Below are 15,600 nucleotides of genomic sequence, written 5' to 3' on the forward strand. Positions count from 1 at the left end.
ACCATCTTAATATACAGTATTTTGTTAGTTAGGAGATCCAGTACTTTATATTGGTGAGGAAAGTATCTGCATATTCAGTTGGACTATTTTGAAAATTCTTGAGATTTCTTGTCGGCTCAATTTGAAAAGAATACTTTGAATAGAAATAAGTACATTGTTATATTCACCATATTTTTTCAAAAGTGTGTTTAAAGCTATGCAAATTGTATGCATTGGGTGTATTGTATTTGATTTATTCATAATATTTGCATATCTGTTTGTGGAATAATATATTTTTCCTTAGATGTCACAGTGCTTCAAGTCTGGCTAATTCTAAGGCTCTAGGTCATCACAAAGTAGTGAGGTAGAAATTATTTCCCATAGTGCTGGCTCTTTAAGATTATTTTTATTGAAATGATATATTTATAATTTTATGTATTTCATTTCTAATATTTTTAAAAATCCAAAGTACTTCACATTAATTTTGCTTATAATTTTATATATTTCATTTCTAATATTTTTAAAAATCCAGAGTACTTCAAATTAGTTTTCCTTACATTTTGCTTAAGTAATGACATGAAAATCCTCGTATTTCAGTGTCAAATTATAGTTTAAATGCAGAATACCATTTTAAAATGACCCGCAAGCATCTAGACCAGTGCTCTCTGTAGTCTAGAATTACTGCCACTGCCTTGTGGGTCTGCTCACTGAGAGAGGAGCAGGTGTTACGTAGGCAGTGTGAGGTCCTAGGGGAATAAAGCAAGCATTGAGGCTTCCCAACAGAAGCATTTCTCTGATGCTTCTGTTAGAAACTGCTGAAGCTGTAAGAGAGATTTTCATCAAGTTTCTTTGAGGAACAAGATAAGTGAAACAATCTTGAAAATCTGTTCCTGAAAAGAGATTGGTATGTGGATTGTATGTGTTTGTTTTTTAATCATTTCTGAGGAAGGCACATGTGTATAACTGGGAGATGCTTTTTTATAGCTTTAAATTAACAGTAAACTTCAGTGCCTTTTCCTCCTTTCTCCCTTTAAATATTGGCCTGTCAGGATTCGAGTATTTGGGTTTGCCTTGTTTAGAACACGCCAGTATAATACTTAAGCAGGGAGAAATGCCATTTCCTGTCAGTCTGCTCTGAGATTTGTAGATGAGCATTTTAAACCTTTTTTTATCTCAGAAAATGTGCTACCTGTTAACTGTAGCCAAGAAAAATTCTCTCAGTATTGACAGATCTAATTTTATAGACTTCTCTAAGAAAAACATAAATGATTATTATTGTTCTCTTTTTAAGAAAAGTCTCAAGAGACCTTATGAGTTACGTCTCACATTTTCAGTTTTCTTTTGGGTATTCAGAGTATTTGAAAAATTCACAACTTATAGACAGCTTTCTGATAGTATTTAATTAGTATCCAATTGTATCTGATTTTCCATCAGAATAAACATTTTTTAACTAAATGAGAAATGGTGATGTTATTAAGGGGAAACATCACCTCCACCCGTTACCCTTTATTGCTGTGATAGAACTTAGTACAGTAGTTCCCGCTTAGCCATATTTTTGCTTTCTGTGGTTTTGGGTCTGAAAATACTAAATAGAAAATTCCAGAAATAAACAACTCATAAGTTTTAAATTATGCACCACAATGAGTAGCATGATGAAATCTCGTGCCATCCCACTTCATTCCACCCACTGCATAAATCATACCTTTGTCTATCATATTTCACTGTACAATATGCATGTATAGGAAAAAACATAGCATATGTAAGGTTCAGTACCGTCAGCGGTTTCAGGCATCTATTGAGGGACTTGGAGTATATCCCCCCTCCAGTAAAGGGGTGCTTCCACAATTGCCATTTCCTGTTGACCATTCAGTTGGTCATCTGACCCTCTTATCTCTGCTTCTCAACTCTTGTATATTCCTCCAAAACAGTTGTAGTTAAAAACATTTTTAGGACACCCCTTAGCTAGCAGCCTAACACATTTGCTTCTTTTAAGCTGGTACTAAAATTGCTCTCCTCTTCCCAATACACCTTCCATTTTCCATCTGCCAGGCACAGCAGTTGTCCTACAGCCTCTTCCATCTGTCTAGGTTGCATGTTAGTTTAATAAGTCTCACCTAATGAAAGCCAGAAGCCAGCCTAGGATCCAGCAGGCATGTTGCCATTGCTGTGGGACCCTAGAGACAGTCAGCACCAGCCCAGAGATTGCCCAGCTTTACTGGTGGCATTTCTGAAGTCATTGATGATTTAAGTTAAAGCATGTTGCCTCTATGCCATTGCATTCGTTGAAAACTGGCTTTGCTTTGCTCATTGAATATTTTGTCTTCATTCTAGTCAACTCTCCAGAATGTTTTCCTAGTACTAATGCTTTTTGTTTGTGTATGTTTTAATCAAACAGTAGTCAGTACATTTTTTTAAAGAAACTAATCTTACAAAACTACCAGTATATCATATTACCAATAAGCTTACCATATATACATGTATTTGAGTCTGTAAAATGAGAAACTATATGAATAGAGTATGCTTTGTACTGAACTTTATGAAAAACTCCCATGCCAGTGGAGAGAATGCCAAATTCCCCACTTCAGAAATATTCTAATATTATAAATGATGTTTCTACTTTTCTAAGGTAATAACATAACCTGTCATATGAGTTTACTAAGAAAACTGTGTTGGTAAATCTCAAGCATTTCAGAAAAGTTGTTTTTTTCCTTGCACAGAATTTACTTACATGCCCTAATTCCCAGAGACCCTGTTTTCAAATAGAATATCCTAAAATTTATTTCATGTCATTTTCTGTGTCATATTTGGTCATGTGCTGATTGATTTCCCTCTCCCCTTTTAATAGCTCCGCAAAGCTGGATGAAGAATTTGAAAAAAAATTCAACAGCCTCCCTCAATATAGTCCTGTTACATTTGACCGGAAATGTGTACCTGTCCCAAGAAAAAAGAAGAAGACTGGAAATGTGTCCTCAGAACCGACTAAAACCAGCAAAGGTTAGGTGTGACATGTACCTTCCTGCCATGTGGTCAGAATCTCAAGTGACCCTTCAGCTAAGCTTTTAGCTCCCTTTAGACATGTAATTGGATTTGGAATTGAGGCAGTAGGGAGTTAGAATCTCAGGTTGCTTTCCAAGGTTATCTTTGTCCCTTTTTTTCTTCCTTATTTTCTGTAGCCTCTGTCCATTGGCATCTCAGTCTGTATATTTGCCCGTAATGGTGTAGCTAAGCTTTTGCAAAAATGTTACACGTGGTCTTCAACCTCCTGCTCTCCAGAATTCTAATTTGGAATGTTAACCATTTCTTGAACAGAAACTGCGGGTTGAGTCCAGTTCTTCTGTTCCCTGTATCCGCAACAGGTTGAACTCTGGGACTGTAAATCATTCTTTTCACCTGATAAGCAGATGCTAACTACTCTTTACTGGCATTATAGACCAAAGGAAAATAAGACTACGTGAAATCCTCCAGCAACATCTATATATGTATATATATATATTATATATATATATATATACATATAAATTGGTTTTGTTAAATTTAAAAAATGCTTTGTTTAGTATATTCATTTTCAAGTAATCAGCTTCTCCGCTGCCTATATCAGCGAAGCTTTTTTAAAGTTATCAGCATGACTTGGATGGATCTCAGCATTCATCAGTGACAATGCTGCAGTCCTAAAGGGGACTGTAAGAGGGTGGGGGCATTTTCAGTGGTCTCATCACCTGAGACCACTGTTGACATTTGTGGGACAGGCACTGGAGTACTAAACATCTTGCCCTTCAAGCACAGTGAAGGACTGTACTACCCAAAATGGCAATATTGCTTTCATTGAGAAACTTGCCTTCTGATTTTTCTTAAGGTCTAAAGATTGGTAGGGAAAATGTACCTCTAGTTTTCCATACAGATATGAAATACTTCATTCAGTTGGTTCTTCTATAAGGACATGGAATAGAGAGATGACGAACTTGGGTGGCTGAGCTGTAAGTGCTTTCAAGATCAAACTCTAGCAGGATTTGCTGGAAGAGTTATTTTAATTATCCTACAAAAGTTGCTGCCTATTGCCTGCTTCATCAAATTGGATAATTTAATCAAATCAGATTAATTCCATTCTTTCGTATTTTAAATAGACCAATTAATCGATCAGATATAAATATTAACAAAGAAATATAATTTCATGCATTTTAGGGAATATTTAAGGTATATAGATGAGGGAAAATTACAGTTTATTCTCTGGAGAAACCTGAACCTTTCTCCTTCAAAGCCTAAAAACCCTTTGCACACTGGAATTGACACAACCAAACAGGGTCAATTTGAGATCTGTATCTCAAGACAGAACTGAAAGGTTGAAGAAAATTTCCCCTTCATGATTAAAGCCAGGGAGGTATATAAACGTCATTTTAGAATTAGCTCAGTTTTCCTCTGTGATTAATAAAAACAAGTCTAGTGAATAAAGAACTAAAAAAGAAATGTTGTTGCATCACCAAGTTTGCTCGTCTGAGAAAATAAAATAGGGTCCTATCAAGATCTTCCAAGATAGAAATAAAGTAGGCTTGTTGACAGGTAGGGAGCTGAGCACCATAATGGATTGCCAAATGAAATGATAGTCTCTGTGCCCTGGAGATATTTAGGAATAGGAAAAGTAGTCCATGAGCCCAAAGATGCCAAGTATCTTGAGCTCCCATAATTCTTGGATTTAAAGTTGCTGATAAATACCTGACAAGCCAATAAAATGGAACTTAATTGATAGATGTGCAGGACATTATTCCTTCTTCCACTCCCAAAACATTCACGTTAGAGCTCTGAAGTTGGCTGAATTATCTCTCAGGGAGTGTAACAATAGATTTATTTTTGTAAAGCTATAAAACCCTGAAGTTAGGATCTATTTTCATGAGACCTTCTCTTGGGTCTTAGTTGTCTGTACAATTTTTCTCTCCCAGCTGAGATTAACAGTATTTCTTTTGATGTGAAATAGCTTTTTGGAGCTTTGGATTATACTTCATACAATATCATCTTAACTCTTCCATTATACCTCTCAAGCCACAAAGTCACTGGTTCTTATATAGTATATCAGTAATTACATATGTGGGAAGTCTTCCAAGATGAGATTTTGTTCTGCCTTCAGATTTGTGAAGCAAAATGCAATTAAAATAAGCAGAAATTAAATAATATATTATCTGTTCAGCAAACTAAAGAAATAGTATTTGTGACTGATTGTAATTTGGCATTAGCAGCACCAATATACTAGACTACAAGCTATTATTAATGAAATTATCATACCAGCTGTGCTATAATTGCCTGATCTTTAGGGGATAGAGGAGATTGTTTTCTTAGACTCTAGACCCTTTCCACCTTTGCATAATGAATCATTCAGAGCAAACATTGTGTATAAGATCATTAGTTCATTAGTAAAAGAGTATATGTCCATCAGAAACCTAATTTTTCATCTAATAATTTGCCATTTGTCTATATTTTATTTTTTCATTTGTCATCATTCAATATTCATTATATTTTCCTTCATGACTTATACTAGGTGCCTTTTTAGGTACTTCAGCTTACATAAAATGTATAGAATTTTTCTAAAGTGTAATTTCTAGAAGAAATTTGTATGTATGCATTTATATAGCTGTATATCTCAAAGTCATAGTACCTGCTTGGATTTATTCCTGTTTTCCCAGTAGCCTCCATATTCGTATCTGTATTTCTAAGGAGTCTCTTCCTGTCTGTCCCATGGTCATCCTACTATCTGTGCCCCGCCTCTTCTGTCTGTGGCATAGGTCTTGTCAAAAACTCGACAATGAAAAGGGATGAAAATAACTTTAAAGGCCACTTTCCTCCAGCTTGGGCTATGTTATAGAACAGAGCATGATGACAGGAATAGGATTTCCCTTTCCTTCTAAAAATGAATTATCCAGTAAATTCTAATCTAACTAACTCACAATGCAATTCAGCTGAATCAGCCCAAACTTAATGTTTTCTGAGTCATCTCTCTGTTATTTTAAAATATTTTTAAAGGAAAGCTTTAAATTATATGTCTAAATTTAACTGTAACTTCCTAAGAGATTTGTTTTACACATGTTTTTACATGTACTGATAATGGATGAAGCATTGTTTACGAAAGTATTAGAAGTCAGTTCTCTGTAGAATAGTAATTTTTCAGTGGAAGTAGGATCATGGAGAAAAAAAATTGTGTTGAAATTATGCCTCATCTTGACTTACTAGACTCACTTCTTAACCTTATTCCATCTTTACATAGTTCCTTGGCCTATTATCAAACATACTGTTGATCCTTCTTATATTTTTTCAATCCACACTTACATTTTAAGACTAAAATCAAAAATGGTTAAGGCATTGAATATTTTAAAAAATCACAGTGGGAATAAAAGAAGTAGGTTTACAGGATTGAAAAGACAGAATCCTCTGTTTGAGGTGGGGCCAAGCCAATAGTACTTTCAGTCTTACAGAGCCGAGATGTGATGATAGATCTCCTATTAGGAAATTTTAGCTTCCAGATTGGGCAGAGTTCTGTATCTTTCTCCATAACTGTTTGAAAGCCTCCGCTGCCACCAAATTTCTTCAGGAATATGGTGGCAGCACCTTTGCAGGTATAAAATGTATACCTGATACGATTTTGAGTTCCTTAACAATGCATGCATGTCCAGCCCAATGAAGTGGCTCCTCCCTCTCAATGAATCTTAACTTGATTGTGACTGATTGACTCAGAGAACTTATTCAAGTCAGTAAATGCACATGCCCTGCAGGTGGGAGCACATTGCTGTAAATTATTGCATAGGAATATATTTTTTCATTGGGTACTCATTACTTACAAGTCCAATACAGAAATGGTAGCCTAGTCTTAGAAGAAAACCCTTGCTCTTTATATATATACACATATATATAGTTTAAAAACATGAAACTATGGAACCTGGGCAAAAGCCACCACCACCAGAGTTACGCCTGACATTTGTTTCTGACAACAGATGTAAAGAGCAGGTTCACTTAATTCACCGTACTCACTGACCTTGAAAAAGTATCATGCTAGGCTCATGCTGAAGTGGCTCCTGTGTCACTGCAACTTCTCACCCCCAAAACATTCATTTTTCAGCAAACCTTGAACATTAATGTTCTGGAAAGGTTATTGTCAATGTCCTTCTGGCACCCCTCCTAATCTCTCGGCTTGTCGTTTGGCCCTTTTGTTTTCTGCCCAGCTGTGAAGTTGAGGTGCAAAGGAGATTGATACCTTCAGAATACAGGTCATCTGCCCAAAAACTTAAGTGGAGACCTAAGCCAGTTTGCATACCAGCAATGAGTGATTTTTTTTCATAAGCTGAAGCTGACGCAGATATTCCCTCAAGAAATTTGGTAGGGAAAGAGATGGGACAGAAGCTTGAGATATCATAGTAGAGTGAAGAACAGTTGTGAATATTTGTTTTCTGAATGATTCCTTCTAAAAGCCCTTCTGCATTTTACTTTCTACCATTCTTCCTCCTCCATGGATACTTCTACATTAATGTAATAATTGACTAAGGAAAAGATGTAATAGTAAATTTCCTTATATTTGCTATTTATTACAGATTTTGACTTTATTTTCTGTAGACAAAATACCCAACATATACACTATGCTGATTGGCAGAAATCAAATTTTTCACTTCTTGACTCTAAAATGGTTGCTTCTCAGTGACTACAATTAAATCTTATCTATTTCTTTTCGAGTTTGTCACTTTCTTTTTTCATCTGAAGTTGTCATTTACTTAGAGTAGTTTTATATCTATAATTTGGGGGGTGGCCAGAAGAAAAGAATTTTAAAAATTTAAGTTTACAGAAGCTCTTCTATGTACAAAACTACTATGATTGTTATTTTTTCATGTTAAAATTGACAAGCTCTATCTTTAGCTTAGTCTTTAAATTACTTTTTAGATTTCTCTGAGTATGATTGGGTCCAAAAATATATATTTCTTTTCTTCTTTCCTAACACACTGCATACGTCAAATCATTTTGCTTCTGTGAACTACTTCTTTATATCATTCTTCCTATGAGCCAATACCCTATTATTAAGTTATTTTCCTACAGGTAAGTCACTAGGATCTTTATAATCCTGAGTAGTAATTTTTCTCCTTTCTCCTACTTTTGTTTTTCATGACTGCCTATGTATCATTCAGGTCCACCAGCCTAGTTTCTTGGGTTGTATAAAACACATGAGGCAGTGATTGCAAATAGATTTTAGACACCTGTAATATTAGTGTAGTATGTACATGTGATATATTTTCTTTGTACTTGTTAAATTTATTTTCTTTTCTCTTGTTGCTCACTTTTTCCCAAAGAGGCAAACAAGGAAGCATTTCTAGTTTCGTTTCAAACCACCACTAGCCAATTTAGAAGCATTTGCTATTGGTTATTTAGAAGGATTGCTTAGTGTAGTCATCAAAAAACACTTGCACAGATTTATGGTATCAGTAATAACAGCAACAGCTATAATTTCTTGAGCTCTTACTTTGTGATAAGCAGTGCATTAAGAGCTTTATTTGTTCGTGGAATAAATATGGAGAAACTGTCATGTGCTAAGCACCATTGTAGGCATTTAGATTATATCTGTGAATGAAAACAACCCTACTGCCATCAAGATTACATTATGATGGGGGAACCAGACAATAAATAAGCCTGAACAATAAGCAAAATATATAATTTGTTTGAAGGTGAGACGTACAGTGGAAAAAGAATTGGTGGATAGAGCAACTAGGCAAAAGATCAGCAAGAAAAGACTTGAACCAACACTACAAACCAACTAGAACTAACAAATATATAGAACTCTCCACTCAATGGCAGAATGTATATTCTTCACAAGCATACATGGAACAATCTCCACAGTAGACCATATGTTAATCCATAAAACAAACCAATAAATGTAAAAGGATTGAAATAATACAGAGTGTGTTCTCTGACCATAGTACAATGAAATTTAAAAATCAGTAGTAGAAAAAAATTGGAGGAACTCACGAATATATAGAAATTAAATACACTTCTACGTAACCATCACATCAAAAAAGAAGTCAAAGAGAAATCAGAAAGTATTTTGAAATGAATAAAAATGAAGACACAGTATAAGAGAATTTAAGAGATGCATCTAAAGCAAACTTAGAGGGAAAATTATAGCTCTAAATGCCTGTATTAAGAAAGAAATCTCAAATAAGTAGCCTAGCCTTCTACTGTAAGACACTCAAAAAAGAAGAGCAAACCAAACTCAAAGGAAGGAGAAGAAAGGAAATAATGAAGATTAGAGGAGTTGATGAAATGAAATTAATTAATACTAAAACAATAGAGAAAAATCAATGAAACCAAAAACTAGTCCTCTGAAAATAACAAAATTGAGAAATTTTAGCTAGATTGACCAAGAAGAAAAAGAGAAAACTCAAATTATTAGAATCAGAGATGAAATAGAAGACATTACTACTGACTACAGAAATGAAAAGGATTATAAAACAATACTATGAACAACTAAAGCCATAGATGAGATAACATGTATGAAATGAACAATTCCTAAAAAGACACAAACTGCTGAAACTGGCTTAAGAAATAGATAATCTTGATAGATGCATAACTAATAAAGACATTGAACTAGTAATTTTTAAAGTACCTGGGGGAAAAAAAAAAAAAAGCCCAGGCCCAGATGGCATCACCACTGTATTCTACCAAACATTTAAAGAAGAATTTACACCAATTTTTCACAAATGAATCCAGAAATTACAAGAAAAGTAAACACCTCCCAATTCAGTGAGGCCTGTATTACTTTAATGTCAAAGACATTCAAGACATTCTCAAGACAAAGGCATCACAAGAAATGAAAACTGCAGATCAATATCTCTTACAAATATGAACACAGAAATCCTCAACAAAACACTGGCATACCAAATTCAGCAACTTATAAGAATTATACATCATGACTAAGTGGGATTTTACCTCACGACTGCAAGTTTGCTTTAATATTCAAAAACCAATTAGTGTAACATACCCTACTAATAGAATACAAAACAGAAACCACCTGATCATCCCAATAGATCTAAGAAAAGCATTTGATAAAAGTCAATGCCCTTTAAAAAAAAATACTCAACAAACTAGGGTTAAAAGGGAAATTCCTCAGCCTGATAAAAGGCATCTACAAAAAATACACAGCTAACATGATACTTAATGGTAAAATACTGGATGCTTTCCCCCTAGGCAAAGGGGCAATACAAGAATGTCCACTCTCACCACTTATTCAACATTGGACTAGAAGTTCTAGCCAGGGCAATTAGGTAAGAAACAGAAACAAAAGGTATCTAGATTGGAAAGGAAAAGGTAAAATTATATTTATTCTCAGATAACATGACCTTGTATATAGAAAATCCTAAGGAATCCACCAAAAACTATTACAGCTAATAAATGAGTTTAGTAGAGCTGCGGGTTATAAGATCATTAGATAAAACTTAATTATATTTGTATACACTTGAACAATGAACAATCTAAAAATGAGATTAGGAACACAATTCCATTTACAATAGCATCAAAAAGAGTAAAGTACTTAGAAATAAATTTAACAAACAGAAGAAGTACAGTATAATGAAAAATCATTGCTGAAACAAATATGATAGAAATTAATAGAAAAACATCCTATGTTCATGGATTGGAGGACTTCTTATTGTTAAGATGGAAACACTCTCCCAAACTGATCTACAGATTCAACCCAACCCCTCTTAGAATCCCAGCTGACTTCTTTGTAGAAATTGACAAATGAGTCTAAAATTAATGTGGAATTGCAAGATATTCAGAAAAACCAAAACAATCTTTAAAGAGAAAAAAGTAGTAGTTGATTTCAAAACTAATTACAAAACAATGGTAATCAAGAGAGTGTTGTACTAGAATAAAGATAGACATATAAATCAGTGGAATAGAATTGGTAGAGAACCTGTCATAAACCCATACATTTTTGGTCAACTGATTTTCAACAAGGGTGCCAAGAATATCCAATGAGAACAGTAGAGTCTTTCCAAAAAATGATTTTTGATCAACTGAGTATCTACATTCAAATGAAGTTGGACACTTACCTCATACAGTGTACAAAATTTAACTTAGAATAGATCAAAGACTTAAATGTTAAAGCTAAAACAATAAAACTTTCAAAGCAAATGGGCAAATCTTTATAACCTCAGATTTGGCAGTGAATCCTTAAATATGATACCAAAAGCCCAAGCAACAAAAGACAAAATAGATAAATTGGACCGTATCAAAATTTAAATCTTCTGTGCTTCAAAGAACACTGCCAAGAAAGTGAAAATACATCCCACAGAATGGGAGAAAATATTTGCAAATCACATATCTGATAAGAAACTTTTATCTAGACTATATAAGGAATGTTTACAACTCGGCAGTAAAAGACAGCTCATAAAAACGGGCAAGTGATCTGAATAGATATTTCTCTGAATAAGATATATAACAAGTACATGGCCGATAAGTACATGAAAATCCAGTTAACATCATCAGTCATCAGGGAAATGCATATCAAAACCACAATGGGAATGATACCATTTCACATCCTTAGGATGGCCATAATAAAAAAGACAGATAATAACAAATGTTGACAAAGATGTAGAGAAATTGGCCTAATCTTTATTATTTCCTTTCTTCTGGCCAGGATGGTCTTGATCTCTTGACGTCGTGATCTACCCACTTTGGCCCCCCATAGTGATGAGATTACAGATGTGAGCCACTGCGCCTGGCCCACCAACTGTTGAATGAATAAACAATCCATTAAATGGAATATTATTCAGCCCTGATACATGCTGTAGCATGGAGGAGCCTTGAAAACATTATGCTAAGTCAAAAATCACATTATATGATTCTATTTATATGAAATTTCCAGAGTAGGCAAATCTATAGAGACAGAAAGGAGATTAGAGGTTGCTTAGGGAGAGGGGGAATACAGGTATAGGAGGAGTAATATTAAAAAGGTTTGGAATTTATTTTTGAGGTGATGAAATGTTCAAAAATTGGTGCCAGTTGCAAATATCTGAATATAAACACAAGTTTTATACTTTAAGTGGGTGAATTGTATGGTATGTTAATTATATTTCAACAAAGCTGTTTTTAAAAATCAGTTAAAAGAATAGGTTTGTGAGGGAACGGGAGATCAAGCGATGGGCGTGGGGTTGGCTTGCAGTTTTATGTAGAGTGGTCTAAAGATAGTTAAGCCTTGAAGGAGGTGAGGAAGTTAGCCGTGCGGACATCTTGGAGAAGAACATTTTCTAGGCAAGGTAATGGCTGGTTCAGAGATCCTAAAGTCAGGAACACTGAGACTACATGTGCAGACGACTGCCAGGAGGCCCATGCAGCTAGAGAGACTCAAAGGAAAGGAGTGGCAGGATATGAGGTTATGGAGGTAATGGAGCTCTGGATCTCTTAAGTCTTTGTAAGACAGTATAAGATTGCTGACTTTTCATATACACCCAATATAAGAAGTCTGGCTGGGGTGATGCGTTTTTGAGTCTTCAACCTATAGCTGGTATTTATTTTATTTATTTTATGTTATGTTATGTTATGTTATGTTATGTTATGTTATTTCATTTTATTTTATTTTATGTTATTTCATTTTATTTCAAAGCCCTGACAGTGGAGGTAATCACCAGATGAGTGAGAATAGAGACGAGGACAAGGACCAAGCCCAGAGCTTTCCAAAATTAAGAGGTCAGGGAAAAGAATAAGCAAAGGAGACAGAGGGAAAGATCAGTGATGGAGAAGAGAAAAGAAGAGAAGGTGGTATCCTAGAAGCCCAGTGAAGGAGACATTCAAGGCAGAGGGTGTGGCTGTAGGGGTCAGAAGCTACAGGAACAGCCCAGTGCAATAATGACCCACAATTGGCCTTCACAGCATGGGGGTACTGGATGATCCCTTGAAGAGCAGTTTTCCATGAGTGGCAGGGCAGAAACCTAGTTGTAGTGAGTTTAAGACAGAATGCTGGGCACAATGGCTCACACCTGTAATCCCAGCATTTGGGAGGCCAAGGTGGGCGGATTGCTTGAGCCCAGCCTGGGCAACATGGCGAAACCCCGACTTTACAAAAAAATACAAAAAATTAGCCAGGCATGGTGATCCCCACCTGTAGTCCTAGTTACTCAGGAGGCTGAGGTGGGAGGATTGCTTGAGCCCAGGAGGTGGAGGTTGCAGTGAGCCGAGATCATCCCACCGCACTCCAGCCTGGTGACAGAGTGAGATCCTGTCTCAATAAATAAATAAATAAAGACAGAATGGAAAGAGAGAAACTGGAGACAGCATGGGCAGCCCTTCTATGGAATTTTTGCTACAGGAGGAATGAAGAACTAAGGCAGTAACTGATGTGAGGGAAGTTAGGTTAGGAGCCACCTTTTTCTTTTCTAAGTTAAAAGAAATTATGTTTGTATACTGGTGGAATGGCCCATTAGAGAGGGAGAAGTGATGGTGTTGAGCTGGACAAGGAGGGTGGGGCTATGCCATGGGTGGAGGAACTGACCAGATGGGAGCATCAAATGGTTCACCTGTGGCCAGAAGGCAGAGCGTGTAGTTGCAGCTGTTGGTAGGTGGAGAGATGCCACCAGGGCTTTGGGAAGGTCAGTGCTGTTGCTGGTATTTCTGATTGTTCACTGAAAAAAAAAAAAAAAAACTCAATTTTGTTTCTTTATCTGAGAAAACTAAGAATCTGAAACATCTCCCCCTTCCACCCAGAATAAAGTTTTTTGGCAGATATTTTCTCTTTTTAAGTCACTTTTATCTTCTTAGATTATTCTCAGAAAAGGCCAGAAAGCTATCTAATGCTGTCGGGTCAACTGCTGTCCTGAAAGTGCTATCCTTGTTGTGAAAAGCAGTTTCACTGGAGAGATAAAACACATATGCCATCCTTTCCTTCATGGTATTTAGGAGTCTAAAGTAAAATCTTTTCTCTATTACAGACTCTAGCCACTTTGCTCTTATTGGTTGTAGTTTGTTTCTAACTCACTGTATCTGCAATTTCTGCTTAGAGAGTCCCAGCCCTAATGGAGGCTTTGCCCAATACGTTTCTAAGGAAAATCTCACTGGGTTTAAATAAGCCTAAAAAGGGGGCTGAGCACCAGTTAAGTAAGTGAAGATGCAAGATGACATTTATTGAGACTCAATTTGCTTATTCCACAGGAGGGAGGAGGGTGGAATTGTTGAGAAATACACAATATTTTTTATGAAACATTGTGAATTTAAAATATATTTATATTAATATTGTCTGTAGGTCCTTTCCAGTCTCAGAAAAAGAACTTATTCCACAAAATTGTCAGCAAATATAAGCACAAAAAGGAGAAGCCCAATGTTCCGGAAAAAGGTATTGGTGCCCTCCATCCTCCATGAAGGGTTCTTGGTCACCTCCATTGTGATTCATCTTTGAGTAATGCTTCCGTGCACTGCCTTTGCCTTGTCCTCCCCTCTGCTTGCTTCAATGCCATCAGCTCCTGACGCGGGTGTTCTCATTCTTTCCGGACTCTGCAGCTAATGCAAATCTCCTTCACTTGGATTGCTGTTCAAATCCATATTTGTCTCTATTTTCAGAGCCCCATATGAATCCTAAAATTGCCTCTTCTCATCTGTATTTGGTGCGTTTTGCAATTCAGTCTTGACCACTTATCCATTTATTTTCTTTGACTATTCTTGGTTTTCACATGTTTGGCAGCCCTTCATACCATGACCACATTTTCCTGCTTCATGAAATCTTACAGTTTCGTGTTCATGTGAAAGTGCCACCATTTCTGTACTTCCTCTGACACTTGGGGATTCTTGCGGACCCTTTTCTCCACTCTTAAGTTGTAACCTGTGTCTCTTTTACCCCCCTCTTGTTTGCCAGGCTCTTCTTCCGACCTCTTTCGGTCCCATGCCTGTTACTTGAAAGGGCAGTAGAGACTGATTGCACTCTGTCCCCTCTTTACTTGGAACGTCTGTCTCATTGGTATGATCTTGATGGGCCTTTAAACCTCTTCAGGGCTCATCTTAAGATCTCTTTCTTCCCATAGTACAGGACTCCTATTCTTATTTCACATAAAAGATAAATCTTCCCATCTGGCTCAGTGCAGCCAAGTATTCTGTAGGTCAGGTTTTCTTTAGCATCTCCCTGCATGTTAGTGTTGTGACTGCCATAAACCAACTCATCCGGTGCCCATTTGCATCCTACTTGCATGGCCAGATGTGAAGCATTCCGTGTTTCTTGAATGAGGCTTTAAACGCAGCTGTCTCCTGTGTGTAGACATGTGTGCCTGTATGTTGCTGTATGTAACCTTTTACTTAATTTGGGCCTTCTTTTCACTTCCACTTCAGCTTCTTAGTTTTGTTTTGTATATTGATATTATTTTTTCTTCTGCTTCCAGTAAAGAAACATTATTCATTAGGTGAAAACATCAGCTTTTTTCATTCCCTTTTACTGATCTTCAGATTACTTTGATTAAAGTTACAGAAATAATCCAACACTGTATTTCATAAAAGACAAAAATTTTATTTTTAATCCATTTTCTGTACAGCCTCATTATTTTAGTTGGCAAATACCATTTTAAGAATTAAGTAATTGACATAAAATTCAGCTTCATTTGTGTGATGTTTCAAAAGTTAGTTTGT

At 36.0% G+C, this 15,600-nt stretch overlaps 1 protein-coding gene across 28 annotated transcripts in view; it reads left to right on the plus strand.

The window, feature by feature from the left end:
• Positions 1–15,600, plus strand: part of BBX (BBX high mobility group box domain containing) — a 280,307-nt gene that overhangs the window by 244,764 nt on the left and 19,943 nt on the right. For 17 of the 28 annotated variants that reach the window (XM_054482850.2, XM_054482851.2, XM_054482868.2 and 14 more), the window contains 2 exons: positions 2,825–2,973; positions 14,234–14,323. In XM_054482850.2, the coding sequence (XP_054338825.1) occupies positions 2,825–2,973; positions 14,234–14,323 (239 nt within the window). The remainder of the gene's footprint in view (positions 1–2,824; positions 2,974–14,233; positions 14,324–15,600) is intronic. The other 11 variants (XM_054482871.2, XM_054482877.2, XM_054482880.2 and 8 more) reach the window with 1 other exon arrangement.

Source organism: Pongo pygmaeus, chromosome 2, assembly GCF_028885625.2.
Source record: "Pongo pygmaeus isolate AG05252 chromosome 2, NHGRI_mPonPyg2-v2.0_pri, whole genome shotgun sequence".
NCBI lineage: Eukaryota > Metazoa > Chordata > Mammalia > Primates > Hominidae > Pongo > Pongo pygmaeus.